The sequence below is a fragment of the Glycine soja genome, chromosome 11 (genome assembly GCF_004193775.1).
Source record: "Glycine soja cultivar W05 chromosome 11, ASM419377v2, whole genome shotgun sequence".
NCBI lineage: Eukaryota > Viridiplantae > Streptophyta > Magnoliopsida > Fabales > Fabaceae > Glycine > Glycine soja.
In genome coordinates, this window is record NC_041012.1 from 42,928,516 (window position 1) to 42,941,378 (window position 12,863).

At 33.4% G+C, this 12,863-nt stretch overlaps 1 protein-coding gene across 2 annotated transcripts; it reads left to right on the plus strand.

Annotated features, from left to right (window-relative positions):
• Positions 1-4,865: 4,865 nt before the first annotated feature.
• On the plus strand, positions 4,866-12,863 carry LOC114377091 (protein STRUBBELIG-RECEPTOR FAMILY 3-like). Of its 2 annotated transcripts, XM_028335485.1 has the most exons (15): positions 4,867-5,406; positions 5,735-5,864; positions 6,054-6,122; positions 6,442-6,507; positions 6,627-6,698; positions 6,955-7,026; positions 7,122-7,187; positions 7,305-7,370; positions 7,653-8,023; positions 8,671-9,044; positions 9,982-10,253; positions 10,567-10,705; positions 11,127-11,263; positions 11,385-11,541; positions 12,381-12,863. In XM_028335485.1, the coding sequence occupies exons 1-15, from the start codon at positions 5,307-5,309 to the stop codon at positions 12,441-12,443; spliced, it is 2,154 nt and encodes a 717-aa protein (XP_028191286.1). In that variant the 5' UTR covers positions 4,867-5,306; the 3' UTR covers positions 12,444-12,863. The 2 variants fall into 2 exon arrangements, with proteins under 2 accessions (XP_028191287.1, XP_028191286.1); XM_028335486.1 differs by lacking the exon at positions 8,671-9,044 and having other exon boundaries at positions 4,866-5,406; positions 7,653-8,397.

Sequence of the window (12,863 nt, forward strand, 5' to 3'; positions counted from 1 at the left end):
GGCAAGTGAAAACGTTGAATGTTTGAAAAGACGAGTAAAATATATAGGAAGAAACACGATGAGGATTGTACTTATTAAGCTTAATTGGAATGGAAAGCAATGTAAAATGCACGGTAAATAAAGCGGATCTGGGTCTTCTTCTCACTTGTGTTGTGTTGGCCCACCCTACATTTATGCATGAGCAGCGTGACAGTACAAAACGTGATGGCTTGGTCTTATTATATATCAACCCCATGGCCACTACACAGACAAGGATAAATTATTGCAGTAGCCCAAGAAATATGTATGTTTAATTTTCAATACAATAGTAGTACTATTTAAATAGAGGTAACATGATGTAATGTAATTGTATTTTGTGTTGAACTAACGATTCATCATATCTTATTTAGATTTGACCATGATTGACATTTAGTATAATACTATATCACTTCTTATCGCTGCCATCCACCTGGTAGATCTACTTATTTTCTATTTCCTTCAACCTATATGTTAATGATGTGGAATAATGCAGCATGCAGAACAGGCCTTACAAGACAAAAAGAATGCAAAGAAACATGACTAGTCGCTACGAGTAATAATGACTTATTTCATTAATTGAGTTTTGTAAACATAAATAATGTAATTAAGGATTCAACATTCATCAAAAACATTTTGTGGCTGTGATCCAATTGAAGTCTGAAAAAGGATTAATATTCCCTCACTGGCCGGAATATATTGCAACAACTATTTCTGAATCTAGAAAATAGATGAAAAAGAACAAAGAGAAATGTGAGATATATAAAACGAGAAATGTGAGACAAAGATGAGAATGAGCTGTTAAAAAATATTATAAAGTATGTATACTAGAATAATATAATTTTTAAATTAGCATGTCCATGCGGAACGGATAACATAAAATAAATCCATATTGTTGAACAATAGAATGGAAGACAAAATGGGACAGATCAGAACAAAATTAAGAAGATGAGTGTTAGCATTATTTTTTAACAAAAAAGCAATCATCACTCAAAGCGTAAGCATCGGTTGAAGCATATATTTTAAGAAACAGGGGTGTAGAGTGTAAACACTCCATTTTAACTTAGGATTCCAAAACTCAGACTCACCCTGTGTTGCTCCTTCGGGAATATTATTCGACCTGCATCAAAACTGTGCAAAGATAGAAGCAAGCACCTTTTTTGGGATGAGTACCATCCCTCGTCGAGAAATATAGATTTTTGCATCACGTTGATCAAACAAAACCTCCTTCACCATCATCCACTGTTGCTCCATCTTATGGCAACTATTCTTGTAATGATGTAAATGAAGGTTTTTATTACTAGATGCTCTAACTGCTTTTCTTAAATTTGTAATGAAAAGTTCTCTTTACTTGTCGGTTATACTAATTTGTTGTTACTGTTGGAGCATGTCTTGATAACCCCTCATACATAATTTCTTCTAATCAAAGTAACAATTTTTTATTTTTTTTATATTTGCTACTTGAAGAATATGCAATCAAATGTTAAACTTTCCGACACCCAATAATATAAGTAGAAAGGAAATTGATTTTTCTCTTACGTAAGATTATGAATTTCAACCTTATGATAAAAAGTATAAGTGATGAAAGAATTTTATCTCCTTAAATAATTTATTTTTCTTAATTCAAATTAGATGGAATGTAACTAGCTGCTAAAAAAAAAAAGATGCATTCAACTTAATGAAAATGTAAGACAAAAGAAATCACAAATTGAACTTGTTATTTTGTAGCATTGATATATTTTACGAAAATGAAAGCATGAAATGCACAGTTTCGTGTTGGCTCGTACAATAAATATTTCCTAACATTTAATAATTTCCCCTTTTTTTCTTTGTTTGGAAAAAGAACAAAAAGGTGTAAAAAGAGAAAAGAAAATAACAAGAATCAAATAAATGGGCCTAAGGCCCAAGCCTAGTAGCTACTACAGAGTACAGAGACAGCTCGTGGCATATTGAACTCGGTTAAGCATGTAATCGTTTTCAAGCCCAATATCGGGTTATCCCACCCGTATCAACTATTTGTACCTTTCTTTCTTCATTAAATAATAAATATGGCACACTACAATGGCAACATTGCAATAGGACGATAATTAGTAGTTCTAAACTTACATAGCAAGTACAACAAAGCGTGGCAGAGGAAGATTTATATAAAACAATATAATTATAATGCAGATATTTAACCCCATCAAATGTAATCTTTGAACCACTTTGGTTTTAGGGTATATTTGGGCTTTCCAAATCCCATCCTAACACGCACACAAAAAAAAACTTTTTTTAGAAGAAAAAAAAAACTTTTAAAGAGTAGGACATGGTATTTATTCCATATTAAATAGACACGTAGGTGAAGGAAAACGAGCAATGAATTCACCATGCTAACGGCTAAAACATTGACTTATTGCAAATTTTGTTATGCTGTCCTTGTTTGCTTCCAAAACTAAACCAGAATCAGCCTATTTAAGGATTAATTAATGAGGTGAAGAATGAACGTATTGTTCAATAAACAACAATTAACAAGAGTTTTGCCCGTATGGTCCTTTCCATAGAATTAATCTTTTGTGGACAATAAATATATATAAAAATGGTAACAAATTCTAACATAGAAAGTTCAAACTCATCTAGAGGAATTTGGTTAAACTTGATCTATCTTGTATATATACAGGTCTTATACTTATATACAAGTGAGGGGAATGAATTACGTGGAAAAAAAAAACTTCTATAGTTAACTAGGTAACTACCTACAATTGTGAGTAACAATAAGTAATCAATCAATTGGACCTTCCCATTATTATTATGATTAAGCATACGAACTATAATAATCTACTATAATAATTTACTTTTCTCAGTTAGTGTAAGATATAATAGTCTACTATAATAACACTAAACTGGCCGGTGGCCATTGATTGGATTTGTTTGTTCCATTTTAATTCCAAGTGAAAGTTCCACAAAAATTGTTATTTCTAATATTTCTAAGTATCATGCATGTTGCAGATGAAACTTGCAAATTACTTAATATTAAGATACACGAAAAAATTCTGGTTTGCTTTTTTTTCCCCCTTGATCATAGAGATCGACTCGCAACCAATTTAATATGTATACTAGAGAGGTAACTACATAAATCTCAAGGAATCAAAATTAATAGGATCCTATCATTTCATCCAATTAGTAAAAGTTGACAACGTTAGTTGAAAACTCAAAATCAAGCAGTTTTGATTCAGAACCCTTTGGTGCTTCCCATAGTTAACCGCATGGTTTTGTTTACGGCATTGAAAGTTTATATCATACAACGAGGGGTTGTACGTTGGTGGGAAATGTGATCTTCACGCAAATATAAATTGTACTTTTGCACCACTTTAACTCTTAAGACAATCTAAATTATTTCATCCATTTATCAACCATCTCGTCTCTAATCTAATTCTTACTAAAATTGCTTATTCTGTGTCACAAGTCAATACTAACTGCCATGAAACCCCAATTCTCAAAGCAAAGGATGACAAAAGAATGAGAAAATTAATAGTGTGTTTGGATGAAGTAAAGGAAAATTTATTTTTTTAAGGAATTTAAAAAGATTCGTGATAAAATAACTTGTTTGGATAAAGTATTTGAAAATAGATTTAATTTATGGTATTTTTATAAATAATTTTAATTGACTAAAAAAGTGGAATTTCAAATTCTCTAAAAAAAATATAGAATTTGAAATTCTTTTTTCAAAGATGTTCACTTTAACTCACATTCTTGTTTGCGATTTTTTCTCGTTCAACACTCACAATTACGGGTGACCAAAATTTTTATAGTCAATATTGATATAAGTTGTTTTTCACTGACGTTGGTCGAGGTTTTTTCTGTCATAATTTTTTTGTAAGATGTCAATCAAAGCTATTTTTTACCAATATCGATTAGGATTTTTTTAGATGATGTTAGTTAAAGTTATTTTCTCACTAACGTCAGTCATGAGAAATTTTTGCTAATGTTGACCAAGGATTTTTTTAGTCGTTGTCATTCAGGTTTTTTCAATTTTTTTTAGCCGATGTTAGATAGGGTGTTTTGGCTGATGTCAATTAGATTTTCTTAGTCGACGTCGATTAGGATTTTTTGCTGACATTGACTAGGATTTTCTAACTGACATCAGCTAGAGCTATTTCTTTACCACATTATAGTTGAAAATACGAAAAGTCAAGAAAATATTATATACAAATATGTTCATATGTTAACAATTAGAGATACCAATGTTGACAATCATTTTAGAATAAATTCGTCCCTCTATATCAGGTATTCTATTTTGTTAACGGTGACGAACGCAAGTTAACGACAGGATATATTTGTTGTACTTTTTATACTTTTTTAAATTAAATTTTATATTTTTATTTTTTAAGAACACATTTATCAACAAATTACAAGTTAAGAAATAAACATAATCAATATATCTTAAGCCACGTGAAAGTATCTTGCAATTAACGGATAGTTGAAGTTTTTTATTTATTTATACATTTTAGTGTATTCAATATGTGTATTTACAGCTGGTAATTACTATTTTGTAGATTGTAGATGATTAAAATAACGTTATAATAATAAATACGAAAATAATCCTTAATTATACATAATCATATCAATAAATTCATAGGTACTACTATATCAGTGAGATTCAAATTATTGCCACACAAAATTTCAAATTCATAGATACTGCTTACAATCTTAGGTTGTACAAACTACAACGTTTTTCTTCCCATTCCACCGTTGGTCCAAATAAACGTAACAAAAATCCCATAATTCCTTCTGTGTCGGACGCGGATGGTGGACCCCTCAAGAGACAATTAAATATGCAAAACAATTTTTGAATGATGGCTCAAAAAGCGCTCTGTTTGTCTCTGCTTTTGAGAAGAAAGACAGAAAAAGAAACGAAACACAGTGCCTTGTATCTCTCTACACAACACAGTATACTAATGTGCTTTGGATGACGCTACTTCCTTTCTACGAACAACCATCCTTAGGGCTTTTTTCAACTCTTCCTTGCATTTTCCACTTTTTCTTTTTCACTTACCTCTTATCCTAAGTCTCCTTCTTTCCCATTTTCTTTCTCATACTAAAACCTTTTTCATTTTGGCCAATTTTTCTCTGCCATTTTTCATTTCCCCTTTTTTTTTTTGTTTTGGTTCTGTTCTGAAAAGGGTTTGTTTCTCTTTTCAGAATTTCGTCGGATTATTTGGGGAAGTTTCTATCTTTGTCTTGTTCTGTTCTGTAGTGTGTTTTCAGTTTTTAAGTTTTGAGCTTCACTAACTTCAGCATACTCCTTTGAGTAAATGAGTAACATGAAGTTGGAGTTGCATGTTGGAATTTTTGTCACCTGCATGGTGATTCTCTCTGGGACTTTCTGTGTTGGAGATACTGACATGGTTGATGGTATTGTTAATACTTAATACCTAGTTTAATTTCTATTTTCTATTTTATAAATATCATGCTCCCTTTACTTCTTAGGGAAGGTGTAAGAAAAAACCAAAGAAAATAACAAAATAAATAGAGAAATAAAGTTCTATTTCTGCTTTATTTGTTATTTTTGCTTATAACTACTCTTTTTTTTTATTATTATGCAACGTTTGGATTTTTTCCACAACATAGTATATTCTGCAATGCTTTCTCTGCTTAGTCATGCTTGTCTTCCTTTGAAAGTTGATGGTTAATCTCACTTGGTTAAATATCTTGCATGTTATGCTATGTGTTACGGCCACAGTTGCAGCAATAAATAGTCTTTATGTTTCTCTGGGGTCACCACCACTTCAAGGGTGGAAACCCGTGGGAGGAGATCCATGTTTGGAACTGTGGCAAGGTGTGGCTTGTGTCTTCTCCAACATAACTGCAATGTATGCCCATCCTCCCTTTCTTAAGTTATTATTATTCGTTACAATTGTGTTATTGCTTTCATATTCTAGGTAATTGGTTTCAAATGCCAACACAGTGTTACATTTAGTTTTGCATTGCATGAGTAGTTTGATTGATAGTGCTGAATGTAAACACCTGGGATAAGGCTCTATGGAATTTATATTTGACAGACACCTTGGAGGCATGAATTTGGGTGGACAGCTGGGCAGCAATTTGAATTTCCCATCAGTTATAGAATTGTAAGTGGTGTTTTTCGAGATAATTATACTTGTGCTGATTGTTATGCAAACATTTCTTGTTTTTCAGAATCACTGGATTCAGAAGTATTTATGTCCACTATGATTTAAAATGAGTAAATCGGCTACATTACATTTGCTTCCTTAGTAACCGTTAATTACTGAAAATATGTACACTAGGCTACTATTTGCGTAAAGTCAATGATTTACTGGTTATAAGAGCAGTCAGTTTTGTTTAGATTACTTAATTGGGAAAATTTAGCTCTTGACCAGTAGTATTTGTGCTAGAAACCTCATGAAGCTTTCTGTTTCAATTGTACAGGGATCTTAGCAACAACCACATTGAAGGGCCTATTCCATTTACTTTGCCCCCTACTCTGAGGACCTTGTATGTTATCATTATCATCTCTAAATTCATGACTTTATTGTTGTATTTAGTAAATGGTCTGTTGCTAGATACATGTGTTCAAGTATATTTAACCGGTTATTATTCTTTTTAATATTTAGGTCTCTCTCGGCAAATCGGTTGAATGGAAGCATTCCAGATGCTTTGTCCTTATTAACTCAATTGTCAAACTTGTAAGTTCATAAGATATTTGCAACTCATGATGCCATATTGACTTGCTATTATTTTCTGTCATATGTTTCTTCTTTTTCAAAGATAAATGCTGCCCATAGATCATTAAGCATCCTTTTCAATAGTTAAATTCTAGATTATTTCATCAGTTTACTAGTTGATTACTATGTTAGAAAATGATGTTAAATTGCATTGGCAATTTGACGTCTTTATTTCATTTCCATACAAAATTTATGGAAATCTTATGCTATGCTTCAGGGACTTGTCAAATAACAACTTGAGTGGTCAGCTGCCTTCATCAACAGGGAGTTTATCATCTCTTACCACATTGTGAGTAAAATTTATTGCTATGAATAGATTCTTTTTTCCTACTTGTAATGAGGTGTTAATTGTTATTGATTCATTTATTCATTTTGCACTTGCAGACACTTGCAAAACAATCAACTTTCTGGGACCCTTTATGTTTTGCAAGACCTGCCTCTCCAAGATCTGTACAATTCTTACTACCGAAATACCTTTTAGATATATAAATGGATAATATGTATCTCCTTCAACTGCATCAATCCATAGAACTAGAATTTTTTACTTGTGATCTTATTATCATGTAGGAATATAGAGAACAATTTATTCTCAGGGCCAATTCCTCCAAAATTGCTGACTATCCCCAATTTCAGGTCAGACATGTTCTGTTTTGTACTCTTATTAGCCAAAGTTCCCGTTTTTCAAAACCTTGGGTCAAAGTATGATAATTTTGATCTTCCAGCAGAAGCCACATGGGAAAATTTCCTGTTGCATTTTTTATTACAATACGAGAAATAACAATAAATCATGAATTATTGCACTATGATTCTTTTATTCCAGATGTTTCATGCATGTCATAGTAGCTTTTCATATTATTATAGGATAAATCTATTCATTACCTTATTCTAGTTAACATAGTAGCATGTCCTGTGCAGTAAAAATGGGAATCCCTTTAATACTACTATTATTCCATCACCTCCTGCTGCGGCCCCTGCACCTGTAGCTATAGGTTCATCCCCCCAAGAATCGCCTTGGAAAATGGCACATGGTCCTTCTGCCCTGACAGCACCAGTGCCTGCAAGTACTAGGAAGTCTGTTATAGCTAAGAGTGTCATTTGGATTGCTGGTGCAGGCCTTTTAGTATTTATTGTATTGGGAGTTTGTCTTGTAATGTTGAGGTGCATTAAGAGAAGGCCGGAGAAGAAAAATGCTAAGAAACTTGATGATGTGGGTGTGTTTGCGGGACCTTTGAATAAACCTACATGCAGTGACTCTGATGTTGAAACAGCTAATCAAGAGGAGAAAGGTAAATGTGAAGTACCAAATAGAAGTACAAATTTCATTCCAAAGGTTCAGGAAGAACAAGACATATATGTGAAAGTAGTATCTGCAACATCAGAAGGCAATAATGGTCATGAATCAATCAACACTGGAGGGGCTTCCAAACTTTCATCCTTACAGCCACCACCACAACACTTTCTCCCAACCAGTCCTGGTGAGAAGGTCATCATCAATCCTGCTATAACTACACAAGTAACTGAAAGACAAGTTATGTCAAATTCCATCAGAGTTTATACTGTTGCATTGCTTCAACAATATACAAATAGCTTTTCCCAAGAAAACTGTATTGGGGAAGGTACACTTGGGCCTGTTTATCGGGCTGAGCTCCCTGATGGAAAGGTAATACTATTCCAGCTTGTATGTTTTTATTTATACATAAAGGATTCTTATTGCTATATAATAATATGTCAGCTTTTTTTTTTGATCAGCTAATAATATGTCAGCTTATCAGCTGGTATTTGACATTCTTTCATAATTTGTATTCATTGCCTCTCAAATGTGGTTATACTTCTCCTTATCAATTCATTTCTTGTTTGTTTTTAATCTTTTTCTTTTAGCAATAGGAATACTTCTGTTTTGCCAAATAGAAGTACAAATTTCAAGAGGAGAAAGGTAAATGTGAAGTACCAAATAGAAGTACAAATTTCATTCCAAAGGTTCAGGAAGAACAAGACATATATGTGAAAGTAGTATCTGCAACATCAGAAGGCAATAATGGTCATGAATCAATCAACACTGGAGGGGCTTCCAAACTTTCATCCTTACAGCCACCACCACAACACTTTCTCCCAACCAGTCCTGGTGAGAAGGTCATCATCAATCCTGCTATAACTACACAAGTAACTGAAAGACAAGTTATGTCAAATTCCATCAGAGTTTATACTGTTGCATTGCTTCAACAATATACAAATAGCTTTTCCCAAGAAAACTGTATTGGGGAAGGTACACTTGGGCCTGTTTATCGGGCTGAGCTCCCTGATGGAAAGGTAATACTATTCCAGCTTGTATGTTTTTATTTATACATAAAGGATTCTTATTGCTATATAATAATATGTCAGCTTTTTTTTTTGATCAGCTAATAATATGTCAGCTTATCAGCTGGTATTTGACATTCTTTCATAATTTGTATTCATTGCCTCTCAAATGTGGTTATACTTCTCCTTATCAATTCATTTCTTGTTTGTTTTTAATCTTTTTCTTTTAGCAATAGGAATACTTCTGTTTTGCCCTTTTGTCTTGCTGAGGCCTGGGTTTTCTTGAGAGAGGAAGAACTTGTTTGTGTTGTTCAGTTTTTGCCTGTGTGTCACTGATTTATGTTGTGATCATATTGAATTATATCCAAGTCCAATTTATATTCTATTTCTATGTGGTCCCAACCAATGCTCTCAAAAACTAATCTTCCAACCTATCTGAGAACAAGTTCTGATTGGGTCGTTTGGTCTGGTCCTCAAAGTCATTGTAGTCCAGTCCAGCCAGTTGATCTGCAGAAATGAAATTCATGAACACTGATTTGATCATTGATATTTCTTAAAACAAATTTTAATATTGGTTAGTGAGAGCTTTTAGTAAACCAGAAAGTAGCAACACTTGGTACTACATACAAATACACTCCCCCTTTACTAGTCAATCAGTCACTACAACATGCAGTTGTGCACTCCTGGTTATCCATTTTAGATAGTTCTAATCCAACAGCTAATATTGAGTGTTGCATTACTGTGCCCATCCTGGGTGTGTGCACCATTGATTTTGGCTTCATTCATACTTTATTATGATAAATATACTGCATTATGAATTTTGAAGCTCTATGCACAACCCTTTTTATTTTCATTGCTAATGATGATGTGTAATTACTTAATTTTCCTGGCTTCACTTCAGTTAACTGGTGTTCACATGCGTATTATGTCTTTCAAATGTTCTTTGTAGCTATTGGCTGTGAGGAAATTGGATGCTACTGCTTCCATGGGTCAGAGTCATGAACAATTTCTTCAACTGGTGTCCAGCATTTCAAAAATTCAGCATGCAAATATTGCAAGGCTTGTGGGCTACTGTGCTGAGCATAACCAACGACTACTTGTATATGAATATTGCAGTAATGGAACCCTACATGATGCACTGCATGGGGATGGCAATCACCGTATCAGACTTCCATGGAATGCACGCATTCAGGTGGCACTTGGAGCTGCAAGAGCTTTAGAGTGAGTTTAGTGACCAACTCAAAATTTGTTTCCATTTTATGATTTTGCTAGATAAACTCAATATTGGTCTGCAAGTAATGCCTTTTGGAGGTGGGAAACATGGCTTTTATATTTCAGTCACTGTTATCCTAGAATATTCCTTAACTAGACATTGGTACAATTGTGGAAGGTCTTTTAGCATGGCATAAAATTGAGTTTCTGTCAATATAAATCAGTTATGTTCTAGACTGTCAGCAATAGGCGCTAAGGCATTGATTTTTATTTTTTTCTTGACAGTCTTAACTCTGATATACCTTTGATTTTCATGAATAAGGTATCTGCATGAGAGCTTTCGGCCATCTATTGTGCATCGAAATTTTAGGTCTGCTAATGTTCTTCTGAGCGACAATTTGGAAGTGTGCATCTCTGATTGTGGATTAGGGCCATTACTATCTTCTGGCTCTACTGGTCAGGTATCTCTTTTGTTTTAATTTCTTTAGCTGTAAATTTTGGACTGATATCTAGCTTGGGCCTTGGGCTCATAAGAAAACATCTGGTACTTTAGGCATCTTAACTATGTTTTGGACATTCTTGTAGTGCTATTCATTGTTATGGAATAAATGGCTGCTTAGCAATTTTAATTATAAAAAATCTTAGGTCCCAAGAACTCAAATGAATTGTCTGGTTTCAGAAACCCTCAGAAGGATATAAAAACTTGATGACTTAGATTCCAGTTCTCCCAGTATTCAATATCTGAAAATTGTATTTTATTCCATAAATTTGAGAGTTTAGCCTTGTGCAAGATGGCAAAAAAATATGGTTATGGACCTAAGATTTAAGTTTAGCTCTTCTATTTTTGTTACTTTCGACTAACACCAGTGCATATAATCTCAGTTATCAGGACGCCTCCTTACAGCTTATGGTTACAGTGCTCCAGAATTTGAGTCTGGAAGTTATACGCAGCAAAGTGATGTCTTCAGTTTTGGTGTCGTAATGCTAGAACTCCTCACTGGACGAAAATCCTATGACAAGTGAGTAATTCCATTACTAACTAAGATAGTTGTGTTCATTATCTTTTCCAACAATGATACCAGCTTAACAGAAGCCATGTTTAAAATATTGAATTTGGCAAAAACACCATGCATGTTTTAGGTCACTGCCTCGTGGAGAGCAATTTTTGGTCAGATGGGCAGTCCCTCAACTCCATGACATTGATGCATTGTCAAAAATGGTTGACCCCTGCTTAAACGGAGCCTATCCTATGAAGTCCTTGTCACGTTTTGCAGATATTGTTTCTTCATGTATACAGGTAATCTAAGTTGCGTGAATATGATGTGAGTATTAGAAGGTGCAGCAGGTATGGCAGGATTTATTGAAATATAATTTAAAAAAATATAAGTAATTGAGCCATAAGATAATTATAGTTTTCATTATTTCTAACACCCAAGGTTTTCGAAAAGATCCATAAAATATATTAAGTAAGCAAAAACATTTAAGGATAGGCACACGATTTGAATGGAGAGAAATTTCAGTTTTGCATGGACTGACTTGTACTTGAGTGATATTGTGTACCTATTCATTGAGTATTGGATACAGAAACCATTTAGGAGTATCCTTCCTGAATCATAGCTGGTAATTTTCTGTTCTACTATTCTATACCAAAGCCTAAAAGGAGGAGAAAGTGATAATGCTTTTAGGAAAAGTGATGTTCGAGTTGTAATGTATGTTGTCTCCTGTGCTTGCATTGCACAAACGTAATCTTTAATAATCAAATATCAATATATGCATTGCTTTTTGGCTAGATAACATGGTCTCTAAATCCTTTTGTCTAGTGTAATTGGAAATGTGCAACTATGTCATGAATAGTCACTATTAGCTTTTAAGGAATATTGTCGCGACTGTAAAACATATAGCCAATCCGTACTAAATAACTCCATGGCTAAGATATTAGACACTGATTGATGTCACGATGTTCATTGTTTTTTTCTTTTTCAGGCAAAGGTCAAAAGATGAAATATAAAGAAAGAAAAATAAGGATTATAAGTTTATAGCCTTTTTATTCAAGTTGTAAATATGATATCACCTTATTGTCGATCATTTATATATATACAAAAAATTAATATATTATTATCATATTTTTTTTTCCAGCGTGAACCTGAATTCCGGCCGGCAATGTCAGAAATTGTTCAAGATCTCTTGAGAATGATGTAAAAGGAGATGTGGAGCCGAAGATAAGCTTTGGTTCCTAGATCTTCCTATCTATTTTTTCTTTGTTAAATTTTGTGAGCCAAAGATATTTTCCTTGTGTGTGGAAAATCTGCTTACTAATGTAATTATGAGTTAGCAGGAATGTTGTGCCATAGTTTATACTTCATTGTTCTTTTTTTTTTTTTTTTTTTTTAAATTATTAAGATAATAGTCAACAAGCATGTTATGGGCTCAGATTCACGAAAATGTCCTCCATCCTTGCACACATTGGTGTAGACACTATGATTTTGGGCTATGTATCATATGTAAAGTATGAACCCCTCAAAATTGTTTCACCTTTTAAGATACGGCATTGGTGCAAATTGTATTCCGGGGTTTGCTAGTGATGGCTATTTATGTTATTGTTATTTTGATGGTAGAAAA

What these genes read in the sequence shown, in the direction of transcription:
- LOC114377091 (XM_028335486.1), top strand. Translation starts at nt 5,307, where the DNA reads ATGAGTAACATGAAGTTGGAGTTGCATGTTGGAATTTTTGTCACCTGC. An exon ending in CTGACTATCCCCAATTTCAG is followed by an intron (nt 7,371 to 7,652) that starts GTCAGACATGTT and finishes TGTCCTGTGCAG; the next exon opens with TAAAAATGGGAATCCCTTTA. An exon ending in CTTCTGGCTCTACTGGTCAG is followed by an intron (nt 10,706 to 11,126) that starts GTATCTCTTTTG and finishes ATATAATCTCAG; the next exon opens with TTATCAGGACGCCTCCTTAC.